General features: G+C 41.0%; 1 protein-coding gene across 4 annotated transcripts in view; it reads left to right on the top strand.

Annotated features, from left to right (window-relative positions):
• The first annotated feature begins 434 nt into the window (after nt 1-434).
• The window catches only part of LOC119862706 (putative short-chain dehydrogenase/reductase family 42E member 2), a 35,714-nt gene continuing 23,003 nt past the window's right edge, over nt 435-13,145 (top strand). For 2 of the 4 annotated variants that reach the window (XM_038419884.2, XM_038419879.2), the window contains exons 1-3: nt 900-1,025; nt 8,830-9,120; nt 10,386-10,481. In XM_038419884.2, the coding sequence (XP_038275812.1) occupies nt 8,887-9,120; nt 10,386-10,481 (330 nt within the window). In that variant the 5' untranslated portion in view covers nt 900-1,025; nt 8,830-8,886. Of the gene's footprint in view, nt 1,026-2,923; nt 3,222-8,829; nt 9,121-10,385; nt 10,482-13,145 lie in introns of those variants that run through there. The other 2 variants (XM_043493817.1, XM_038419880.2) reach the window with 2 other exon arrangements.

Below are 13,145 nucleotides of genomic sequence, written 5' to 3'. Positions count from 1 at the left end.
TCTTATACAATCACTTAATCAAGTCCTAATGTAAAAGCATGTGGTCTTAGTTTAAGAATATCGCCTTTTCCCCGTGTTCCATGCAGCAGTCTGCTGCTGCACTTCATTGATTCTATGTGCACAAAGGCCCCAATCCTGCAAATACTTAAGCACATGCATTAATTTAATCAATAAGACAACCTGTGTGCTTAAATTTAAGCACCTTTGTAAATATTTGCAGTATTAGGGTTTGAGACTGTATAAGTCAAGACGAAAGTGTTAAGGCATTTACAGCAACAAATGTTGATCTATAAAGATCTGAAGACTTTATTTTTTTTTTTTTAAACTAGCTACTGCCAGTTCCAGGAATTTTTCATTCATTCTTCACTGTGTATTAACTACATGCAAAACAGTGCTGCAAATCTAAGTCCCCTGGGAAAATACTTCAGCTAGTCTGTGTGTTAGATTAGATGAAACCAAAAAAGTCTCATTCAGCTGAGAGGAAGATATATTCTATGAAGGATTCATTTTAAAATACTTTTTCTCACTTTTTTTAAATGAGACTTTCCTATGTGTTTTTCAAAAGGGAATTTAAAATCCCTATATTTTATTGTTCATAATTCTGCTGCATTCAAAATACAGAGATGTAGCTTTGCTTGTACCATTTATATGTAGAATTGCAATATAAATAATAAATGTTATATTCATGCTGCCTGTTGATCTCAACAGTAAAACCTAAGACCTTGATTCAGTGAGACCTGTCCCTGTTTAGAAGAGGCTGACAGAAAGAAGGCTGACAGGCTGCTTCTGGGGAGCGGAGGGGAATGAAATGAGCCCTGCCCTGGCCTGGCCTCCAGCCAGATTCCAACTACAGGTTAAAGCATTTCTCTCTCTTGAAATTATGGGGCAATATAAAGAACCTGAGCACATTTGGGAACATCAACATGCTGTTCTAATGATTCCTGCTAGCTTGGTGCTAATAAACTTCCACAGAAGAGAGTTTTCACCCTTGCATTTACAAGGAAGAAGTGGAACAACTGCTAACTGTAAGTAGTAATGACAGGTATCAGAATAGCAGCCGTGTTAGTCTGTATTCACAAAAAGAAAAGGAGTACTTGTGGCACCTTAGAGACTAACAAATTTATTTGAGCATAAGCTTTTGTGAGCTACAGCTCACTTCATCGGATGCATTCTGTGGAAAATACAGTGGGGAGATTTATATACACAGAGAACATGAAACAATGGGTGTTACCATACACACTGTAAGGAGAGTGATCACTTAAAATGAGCTATTACCAGCAGGAGAGTGGGGTGGGGGAGGAGAAAACCTTTTGTAGTGATAATCAAGGTGGGCCATTTCCAGCAGTTGACAAGAACGTCTGAAGAACAGTGGGGGGTGGGTGAGGGGGAAATAAACATGGGGAAATAGTTTTACTTTGTGTAATGACTCATCCACTCCCAGTCTCTATTCAAGCCTCAGTTAATTGTATCCAGTTTGCAAATTAATTCCAGTTCAGCAGTCTCTCGTTGGAGTCTGGTTTTAAAGGTTTTTTTTTTATTGAAGAATTGCCAATAGCGGTCAGTAAGTTTCCGGTATAGGGTGGTGGTTATTTCTTAAGTGATACCATACCTTACCACTGTAAGGAGAGTGAACACCCGTTGTTTCATGTTCTCTGTGTATATAAATCTCCCCACTGTATTTCCACTGAATGCATCCGATGAAGTGAGCTGTAGCTCACAAAAGCTTATGCTCAAATAAATTTGTTAGTCTCGAAGGTGCCACAAGTACTCCTTTTATGTAGTAAGGTACTTTATAGCTTTTCTAAAAAGAAAAGGAGTACTTGTGGCACCTTAGAGACTAACAAGTCTTTTATAGCTTTTATAGCTTTTCTGCATCTTTTGTGATCAGGATTGCAGTGGGGAAGCTAAAGATGAACCCACTGTATTTGGACCTAGTTAGACGTAACCCTAACCATAATTACATTGATCATATACCAGTTTTGAGTGAATCTCTCAAAATAACCTCTACAAATTGAGAGAAACAGGAAGAGTGATGTAATCGATAATGAAAACAAATTTCTGACTGGGATCTCCATATAGCACTTAGAAAATGCTCACTGCATTTTAACACTATCTGATGGTGATGAATGCACTGGTGCCAAAAGTGGTTTTAAAAAGAGATTTTATGTAATATCCTGCTTGTGAAAGGAAGTTTCTTAAGCAACTCTCCAGTTCCTTGGGGAACTGTTGCCCCTTTTGATCCAAGCAGCTAGTCAGAGTTTGGGGCCCTGAGGATGTTCCAGCTGGGAGTAGAAATTGGTGGCAGTCAGGTATTTGTTTGGACCAATCTTATTTATTTACAATGAATGTACAAAACCCTGTGTCTCTGAACGCAGAAGGAACCAAGAATGAAAGGAGCAATTTCTGAGCTTACCAAATGTCTTTAGCCAACATCAAACCCAAAAGCACACTCAAACTTTTTCCAGGGTCACGCAGTGCTTACAGGCTCCTGCTTGGCTTTTTTGCCTCTCCCTGTTCTTAGTTTCTGTGTGTTCTCTCCTATGCACTGTGACACTACTCCATACTCTTCACAGTATTATTATGATGATATGATTATGACATAATCAAGGTCATGTGAGATCATTGGAAAGGTTATGATTTACTGAATATGATTATCCTATTCCTATGCATGTATCATTTTTGTATCTGTATCCCAAATGTGTTTACACCTGGGGAATGCCCACTAGGCAAAAGATTGTCAGTCTAGATGGTTGGCTGGGAAGAGCCATTCAGGTTACAGGGCCATTAGGAGAAAATAATGGGTCTTAGAAGTTAATCTCCCATCAGGGCGTCTTCCTGAAGATGCTACAACTGGCCTCTGAGCAATGGCTGCTGTGGCACTATAGGGGCAATGTGACTGGTTTACCTGGACTGGACTCCATCTTGAAATACCAATGTTTTTTTCCACTGACTGGTGTGGGAATGAAGCTTAGAGACAAAGGGCTCCCACCATATGCAAAAGCTATTTAAGGCAGAGGAGTGACATCATCGAGGTTCTTCAATGACTTCTCACCCAAAATGTCTCCTGAAAACACCTAAGGAACAAGGACTGAAGTGAGAAGTGCTGGACCCAAGCTGAAAGGGAATTTTAGCCTGTGAAAGGAACACCTTGGGATTTTAAGCAGCAAGCAAGTGTAGTTTGCCCCTTAAGAGCCTGCAGCCTGCTTGAATCAACAGTTAGGGTGAGAATTTGCTATTTATATCCAATCCCTTTAGTATATTAAGCTTAGATTACATTTTTGTTTATTTGCTAGGTAAACTGCTTTGCTCTGTTTGTTATCCCTTATAATTGCTTAGTTAGTTTTTTGTTTTTGCTTTATCACAAACCAGTGTGTGGGAGTCATAACTTAGGGCAAAAAGCTGCTGTATATTTCCTCTCCACATTGAGGGAGGGGGCGAATTTCATGAGCTTACGCTGTACAGATCTCTGTGCAGTGCAAGATGGTATAATTTTGGGTTTCCACTCCGTGAGGGCGGTGGCTGCACTTGAGCAGCTGGGCAGTTCCTTAGCTGTAGCCTCCCCATGCAGAGCTGATCACACCATCTGTATGTACTGCAGCTGGGTGTGTCTCTACCTGTATGTGTGCTGAAGCCTGAGAGAGGGCTTGGCAGGCTGGTCACAGCAGTACAGTATAAAGGGAGCCCAAGCTGATGACTCAGGGGAGCTCAGTGGTACCCCAGTTCCAGGTGGCACCCTGGGGGTAACCAGTCTCTCTCTCTCTCTCTCACACACACACACACACAAAACCTGTTCACAATACCCAGTTGAATACCCACCCACCTGGTGCTAGCTTCTGGGCTCACTCTATTAAGCTTTGTTTGATGTGTGACAACTTAACTGTTTCTTACAACTGACTTAAATGGAGGACTCATTCACCCATCAGCTTAAAGAGGTTTTAGCTCATAACACCACCTCAAACCTCAGCTTTGTCAATCATCCTGATGAGGCCTAAAGTGGTGAAACATGATAACCCATCCCAAATAGAAAGAAAATAAATAATTTAACAAATTACAGCTGATACAAACTTAACTATTTACATATGTATAGTGTCTTTCTCTCAGGATAGTTTCACACTATCAACATAAAAAAAATTATTCTTTGGGGGTTTTCTCTCCCTGGCTTTCCTTTCATTGTTCTCCTGAGGCATGCCTATTGTTTCTGTGGAACTTGTTGGCTGTGACAGTTCCTGTCCATTCTGGTCAAGTGAGGGACTGGTTACTGTCACAACTTTCCCAGCATCAGTATCCACAGTCACATGCTCAGATTTGGAGGGCAGCCATACTGAAATCCCTCCTCTGCTGATATCACCTTACTTGGTCCTTATGGATAACATTTTGTCCTATGACAAAACAGCTGTATCCTGTGCACTTCTTTGTTTGTTTTTTACTATTGTATAAGGTTCCTCCCAAGGTTTATCCAGCTTAGGGATTCTACTCTTCCTCCACCTAGTATTGTCTGTTTTCCCCCATATTTGGCGGGGGGGTGGGAGGGAGGATTAAGTTTGCTTTCAGGCCAGACTTAGGGATGGTCTACAGAAGAGAATTAGATCAACCCAGTTATGTCACTTAGGGGTGTGAAAACCATCTGAGCAAAATAGTTAAGCCAGCCTAAGTCCCTGTGTAGACAGCACTAGGTCAACAGAAGAATTCTTCTGTTGACTTAGCTACTGCTTCTTCAGAAGGTGAATTACTATGGCAAAGGGAGAAGTTTCAAGTGTAGACAAGCCCTAAGAGAAATAGGCTTGTGTGTCACCTCTCTGTCTGGGCAGAATGAACAGAATTGTTAAGAATTGTTAATTGTAATTGGTTGAAATGGACCCAGATCAACAAGGGGTCCTGAGAAACAATGCAAGCTCCAATGACTCATGAATCATCTCTCAACAGTGGGAAGTGCTGGAAGTGCTTGGGAACTCAGTGTGGCCCTGCCTGGAAACAACCAATAGACATGTCTAACAGGAAATAAAGTATGGGCTCTGAAAGAAGCTGTAGCTTTGATCAGGACAGACTGGGAGGTTCACAATAGGGGACAGGGAGATAGAGTCAAGGATGGAGTCCATCACAGCTTGGCTGATGGTATTGACTTGGCCTGGATGAACTTCTGCCTCACTTTGCTAACATAAAGGCTTTCAGATTCTGTATGCCAGAACACTTTATTAGTTGCATCTTCTTTTGAAAAAGCTGTCTGAGTAACTGTAAATGTTCACTCAGAGCGTTGCACCCTGAAGGGTACAGTACAAGGCTCCCACAGGAGTTTGGCTGGATCTGGATTTGCTTCAGAGAGCCACACAGAGAGACAGGGATCACTAGTGCTGAAGGCCCAGTTCTGGAGGCTAAGGGCCTGTCCCTGTGGAACTGTGTGGGTCCTTGGAGTCTGGCACATTAAAGGGGCTACTCCCAAGAGACCAGTTACAGGCTGGGGCATAGATTAGGCCTAGTGGACCTGTGAAAAGTCCCTCCCAAGGTTTATTAAGTTTATGGCTCCTACCCTTCTTTCTAATAGCATTATGGAAGAAGACCAGATCCCCTCTTTTAAAAAATTCCCCATTTGACCTTGCATCATAGCGTCTTTTCATTTTATCAGAGTCTATCCTCAATTTTTTCCTAGCAAATGTGTGAACTCTTTCAATTTTGGGTTGTAGGGTTTCTACATAGTCCAAGTCCCTTTGTCCCTTTTCAGGAACTCCAACCAAGAGGTTGCTGTGGTCCCTAGCTCATGCCCAAACACAAGGAGCACTGAGTTACACTTTGTACTCACTGACTGCTGTTTATAAGCCATCAAAAGGAATGGGATATGCTGGTCATTAAGAACATCCATACTGGGCCACACCAAAGGTCCATCTAGCCCAGTATCCTGTCTTCCGACAGTGTCCAATGCCAGGTGCCGCACAGGGAATGAACAGAACAGAACATAGTGTTCCATCCATGCTCATCCTGGCTAATAGCCATTGATGGATCTATCCCCCACTAATTTCTTTTTTGACCTTCACAACATCCCCTGGCAACAAGTGCCACAGGTTGACTGCATTGTGCAAAGAAGTATTTCCTTTTGTTTGTTTTAAACCTGCTGCCTACTAATGTCATTGGGTGACCCCCTAGTTCTTGTGTCATGTGAAGGAGTAAATAACATTTTCTTATTCACTTTCTCCACACCATTCATTATTTTATAGACCTCCATCATATCCCTCCTTAGTCATCTCTTTTCCAAGCTGAACAATCCCAGTCATTTTATTCTCTCTTCGTATGGAAGCTGTTCCAAACCCCTCATCATTTTTGTTGCCCCTCTCTAAACCTTTTGCAATTCTAATATATCTTTTTTGAGATTGGGTGACCAGATCAACACGCAGCATTCAAGATGTGGGAGTATTTATGTCCAGCAGTTTTAAGATCATGACTTAACCTCATTTTTCCCCCACCCACACACCCATTTTCACTGTATTTAGTACAACCAGCTGATACCTCCCATCTTTATACAATATTTCATCTTTAAATTCCAAGTTTTATCTCTCTATGACCAGAAAGCGTTTACTGGAGTGTTGTGAGGAGGCACTACATTCCAGGGTGTCTGTTTTGCCAGTTGATTTTCCAAGGGTAAGACTGGAAGGGACCTCAATAGGTCGTCTAGTCTAGTCCCCTGCACTCAAGGTAGGACTAAGTTATAACTAGACCATGCCTGACAGATGTATGTCTAACCTGTTCTTACAAACCTCCAGTGATGAGATTCCACAATCTTCCTAGACAATTTATTCCAGTGCTTAATTACCCTGACAGTTAGGAAGTTTTTTCTAATGTCCAACCTAAACCACCCTTGCTGCAATGGAAGACCATTGCCTCTTGTCCTAGCCTAAGAGGTTAACTAGGCCAATTTTTCTCCCTCCTGTTTTGTAACAACATTTTATGTACTTGAAAACTGTTATCGTCCCCCCTCAGTCTTCTCTTCTTCAGACTAAACAAACTCAGTGTTTCAATCTTTCCTCATAGGTCATGTTTTCTAGACCTTTAATCATTTTGATTGCTCTTCTCTGGACTTTCTCAATTTGTCAATATTTCCTGAATTGTGGCGCCCAGAAATGGACACAATACTCCAGTTGAGGCTGTATCAGCACAGAGTAGATGGAAGAATTACTTCTCATATCTTGCTTACAGCGCTCCTGCTTAATACATCCCAGAATGATGTTTTGCTTTATTTTTGCAACAGTGTTACACTGTTGACTCCTATTTAGCTTGTGATCAGTTGCGGCTAGTTAAAGTTTGGGGCCCTGGGGATGTTCCGGTTTGGAGTAGAAGCTAGTGATAATCAGATAGTTCTTTGATACAATCTTATTTATTTACAAAGAACATACAAAATCTTGTGTCTCTGAACACAGAAGGAACAAGAACAAAGGGAGCAGTTCCTTAGCAGTTCCAAACCTCTTTCGCCAACACCAGTTCCAAAAGCGCTCTCTCTAGTTTTTGCTAGGGTCACAATGTGCTTACAGGTTCCTGCTTTATTTTCTTGTCTGTTCTCAGGTTCTTCTGGAAGGTCTCTCCCCCTACACCTGATCACCATACCCAGTCAAACCCCACATGATAGGGCTACTTTCTAAGCAGACTCTATTAGGCTTTGTTTTAGGGGTGGCCCCCTTATCTGTCTCTTTCAGCTAACTTAAATGGGAGAGACAAAGAAGATGAGGCAATATCTTTTATTGGATCAACTTCTGTTGATGAGAGAGACAAGCTTTTGAGCTACAGAGTTGTTTGGCTCTTAAATGGGAGACTTATTCACACATCAGTTTAAAGAGGTTTTAATTCAACCCATAACAAGATTTCACTGAAATTATAAAGAAACAACCTGTTGCCCTGAAACCAGGTTGTTTGGAATATGTGGTAGGTTTGAAACTAAGGGCAGGTCTACACTTAAAATGCTGCACCAATGCAGCTGTACTGCTGTAGTGCTTAAGTGAAGACACTCCTATGCCGACCCGAAAGCTTCTCCCATCGGTGCAGTTAATCCAGCTCCCTGAGAAGCGGTAGCTATGTCAGCGGGAGAAGTTTTCCCATTGACATAGCGCTGTCTACACATGGAGCCCGGTAGGCATAACTATAGTACTCAGGGATATGGATTTTTCACACCTCTGAGAGAGGTGGTTATACTGATAATAGTGTAGTGTAGACCTGGCCTAACAGGGATCACCTGGCATGATATAACGACCCAGCTTTCAGTCTGTCCTTGTGGCAGACAAAGGGAAAAGAAAGAGTTTTACCCTGTAAGTTATAAGCAGTGGTGAGCTGGAGCCGATTTGCACTGGTTTGTGTGAACCGGTTGTTAAATTTTGAAGACGGTTTAGAACCGGTTGTTAAAGGGGTGGGGAAGCTCAGGCAGGACAGACAGGATGTGGCCCGCAGGACCGTCCTGTCCATCCCGCCTGAGCTCTCAGCTGGGGAGGCTCCCATGTGAATTTTTACTGATCCGGTGGCATTCTGAGACTTTGGCGACGGGTCCTTCATTCGCTCCGGGTCTTTGGCGGCATTTCGGCAGCAGGTCCTTCAGTGCCACCGAAGACCCGGAGGAACTGAACGACGTGCCGCTGAAGACCCAGAGTGAGTGAAGGAACCGGTTCTTGAGCTTCTGACAGCTCATCACTGGTTATAAGGTAGCTTATTTTCACAACATACAAATCACGATAGTTCCCCTTTAGGGGGCAAGGAGACTATTTTCTTTTTCCTAATTTTACTTTAGGAGTGTGGGTTGTTTTCAGTTTTGTCTCTATAATATCAGCACATTTTCTCTTCATATTTTCTCATTTCTTCCAGTGATGAGCTGTCAGAAGCTCAAGAACCGGTTCCTTCACTCGCTCTCAATCTGTAGACATGATACAAATCAGTGCTGATGGGGTACTGCCCCACTGGAACCAATCATCTGACTGCAGACTGAATGGACAAGCTGGACCACATCTTACAAGCACAAAGGCATTGGTGACCGGAGGTGGAGGGTACTTTGGATACAACCTGGGGTGTGCTCTCACCAAATTAGGAATCACTGTTGTTCTTTTTGATATACAAAAGCCTAAATGGGAAGTTCCTAATGGAGCCATGTATTTCCAGGTATGGTAAAATTACATTTTAACAACAATCAAATTAAATGAATTGTTCTACTCTTTTGTGTACAACAGCAAGTTGTCATCTCAGCAGTTTTCATGGAACACAGAACTGTCATAAGTCATGTCAAAGACCTCATTAGAAAGTATGTGCAAGATTTTCAGCTGGTGTAAATCAGTGTAGTTCCATCAAAATTAATGGAGCATGGCTAGTTTACACCATCTGAGGATCGGGCTGTCAGAATCCACTAAACAATTTTTCCCACATTTTAATTAAAAAAAAAAGATTGCAGTGTGTGTGTGTGTGTGTGTGTGTGTGTGTGTGTGTATATTAGTCTATCTATGAACTAATCACGGAAGGGTGACGCTCTCATCTAGTGGTTAGAGTAGCAGGTTAGAAGTTGGAATGCCTGGATGGTCTATTCCTGGCACTGGAATTGCCGTGTGATCTTGCGCAATTTACTTCACCACTATTGTGCCTACGCTTAAACTATAAACTGGCTAGATCTAATATTATTTATCTGACTCCTGGGGCATTGTGAAGCTTAACAAAAATCATATTTGTGAAATGTGTTGACAACTTGAGGTGCAAGATACATTATTTTATTAGCTCTATGATAGTAATCTGAGTCGCATCTGATGTTGAAATCTCACCACCCAGCCATAGAACCTTCATATTTTGTTTTTATATCCATCTAGAGGGATCTGATCTATCCTAAAACTTTGCAAGGAACTAGCATTGATGTCAATTAAATAGCAAACGTCTAACAGAAACATGTTTAAAATAACCTGTTGGAGACCAGATTTTGTATGTTTTTAATAAACTGCAAAGCTAAGATTTGATGTCTGATCTATTATGAGTATGGTAAAATTTAACACTCTTATCTCAGGGTGGCAACACTGCAAATCACTGAACCTTCCTTCTCAGACTTATTAGAATTGGTCCCTGATCCTGCAGCTCTTAGACACATGTTACTCAAATTCAAGTCAAGCTAGTTTTGCCATCATAAGGGCTACAGGACCAGATGTGAAAAACATAGTACCATTCAACCAAACCATAGTATATAGATGTTTATTGTCCCTAATGAAATACTCTATCAGGGACTTTTCTGCACAGTTTTGTAAAAGCCTATTGCATATTAGTTAGCAAAGCAATTGTGTGAATGGCAGCAGAATTACTTTTAGATTTTTCTTAACGATAATTATTAGTTATATAAAAAATTATAAATGACACCTTTTTGGCCAAATCTATTGTTTTCTGATTTATCAAAGGGTGATGTGAGGGATTGTAAAGCAGTATTCCAGGCTTGTGGAGGGGTAGACCTTGTTTTTCATGCAGCTTCTTATGGAATGTCAGGTCTGGACCAAGTGAGTACAATTTTCTTATTGTTTTTCTCTCTGGAACCTTTAAAAGTAGAAGTGTATTGTTCTCATAAAGCTGGGTAAATGATAGGAAAAAAATATTCACAAACTTTTTTTATATTTATTAAAACATTTATACTTGTGAAATTTTATTCATTTAAATGTTTGTGGAAAACAAATGTTGAGCCCATAGCTACAAGTAATTTAAGCTTCTGATGAATGTGATTCAATTAAATTAGTTTAAAGTGTAAGCCAAATTATTTATAAAGGTTAAATAATCTTTTTTCCCCAAGAAAGGGGAAAAAATTCATAGGAAGGAGTTGTAGACCAAGCTGGATGAGCAAGCATCTTAGAGAGGTGATTAAGAAGAAGCAGAAAGCATACAGGGAGTGGAAGATGGGAGGGATCAGCAAGGAAAGCTACCTTATTGAGGTCAGAACATGTACAGATAAAGTGAGACAGGCTAAAAGTCGAGTAGAGTTGGACCTTGCAAAGGGAATTAAAACCAATAGTAAAAGGTTCTATAGCCATATAAATAAGAAGAAAACTAAGAAAGAAGTGGGGCCGCTAAACACTGAGGATGGAGTGGAGGTTAAAGATAATCTAGGCATGGCCCAATATCTAAACAAATACTTTGCCTCAGTCTTTAATAAGGCTAAAGAGGATCTTAGGGATAATGGTAGCATGACAAATGGGAATGAGGATATGGAGGTAGATATTACCATATCTGAGGTAGAAGCGAAACTCAAACAGCTTAATGGGACTAAATCGGGGGGCCCAGATAATCTTCATCCAAGAATATTAAAGGAATTGGCACCTGACATTGCAAGCCCATTAGCAAGAATTTTTAATGAATCTGTAAACTCAGGAGTAGTACCGAATGATTGGAGAATTGCTAATATAGTTCCTATTTTTAAGAAAGGAAAAAAAAGTGATCCGGGTAACTACAGGCCAGTTAGTTTGACATCTGTAGTATGCAAGGTCCTAGAAAAAATTTTGAAGGAGAAATTAGTTAAGGACATTGAAGTCAATGGTAAATGGGACAAAATACAACATGGTTTTACAAAAGGTAGATCGTACAAAACCAACCTGATCTCCTTTTTTGAAAAAGTAACAGATTTTTTAGATAAAGGAAACGCAGTGGATCTAATTTACGTAGATTTCAGTAAGGCATTTGATACCGTGCCACATGGGGAATTATTAGTTAAATTGGAGAAGATGGCGATCAATATGAACATCGAAAGGTGGATAAGGAATTGGCTAAAGGGGAGACTCCAATGGGTCCTACTGAAAGGAGAACTGTCAGGTTGGGGGAGGTTACCAGTGGAGTTCCTCAGGGATCGGTTTTGGGACCAATCTTATTTAATCTTTTTATTACTGACCTTGACACAAAAAGTGGGAGTGTGCTAATAAAGTTGGAAGATGATACAAAGCTGGGAAGCATTGCCAATTCAGAGAAGGATCGAGATATTATACAGGAGGATCTGGATGACCTTGTAAACTGGAGTAATAGTAATAAGATGAAATTTAATAGTGAGAAGTGTAAGGTTATGCATTTAGGGATTAATAACAAGAATTTTAGTTATAAGTTGGGGACGCTTCAATTAGAAGTAACGGAAGAGGAGAAGGACCTTGGAGTATTGGTTGATCATAGGATGACTATGAGCTGCCAATGTGATATGGCTGTGAAAAAAGCTAATGCGGTTTTGGGATGCATCAGGAGAGGCATTTCCAGTAGGGATAAGAAGGTTTTAGTACCATTATACAAGGCACTGGTGAGACCTCACCTAGAATACTGGGTGCAGTTCTGGTCTTCCATGTTTAAAAAGGATGAATTCAAACTGGAGCAGGTACAGAGAAGGGCTACTAGGATGATCCGAGGAATGGAAAACTTGTCTTATGAAAGGAGACTTAAGGAGCTTGGCTTGTTTAGCCTAACTAAAAGAAGGTTGAGGGGAGATATGATTGCTCTCTATAAATATATCAGAGGGATAAATATAGGAGAAGGAGAGGAATTATTTAAGCTCAGCACCAATGTGGACACAAGAACAAATGGGTATAAACTGGCCACCAGGAAGTTTAGACTTGAAATCAGACGAAGGTTTTTAACCATCAGAGGAGTGAAGTTTTGGAATAGCCTCCAAGGGAAGCAGTGGGGGCAAAAGATCTATCTGGTTTTAAGATTCTACTCAATAAGTTTATGGAGGAGATGGTATGATGGGATAATGTGATTTTGGTAAGTAATTGATCTTTAAATATTCAGGGTAAATAGGCCAAATCCCCTGAGATGGGATATTAGATGGATGGGATCTGAGTTACCCAGGAAAGAATTTTCTGTAGTATCTGGCTGGTGAATCTTGCCCATATGCTCAGGGTTTAGCTGATCGCCATATTTGGGGTCCGGAAGGAATTTTCCTCCAGGGCAGATTGGAGAGGTCCTGGAGGTTTTTTGCCTTCCTCTGTAGCATGGGATACGGGTCACTTGAGGGAGGCTTCTCTGCTCCTTGAAGTCTTTAAACCATGATTTGAGGACTTCAATAGCTCAGATATAGGTGAGGTTTTTTGTAGGAGTGGGTGGGTGAGATTCTGTGGCCTGCGCTGTGCAGGAGGTCAGACTAGATGATCAGAATGGTCCCTTCTGACCTTAGTATCTATGAATCTAATTAGGGA

This window comes from Dermochelys coriacea, chromosome 10, assembly GCF_009764565.3.
Source record: "Dermochelys coriacea isolate rDerCor1 chromosome 10, rDerCor1.pri.v4, whole genome shotgun sequence".
Classification (NCBI taxonomy): domain Eukaryota; kingdom Metazoa; phylum Chordata; order Testudines; family Dermochelyidae; genus Dermochelys; species Dermochelys coriacea.
The sequence above is the reverse complement of the archived record's forward strand: the minus strand, read 5'-3'. Positions and strand labels throughout refer to the sequence as shown.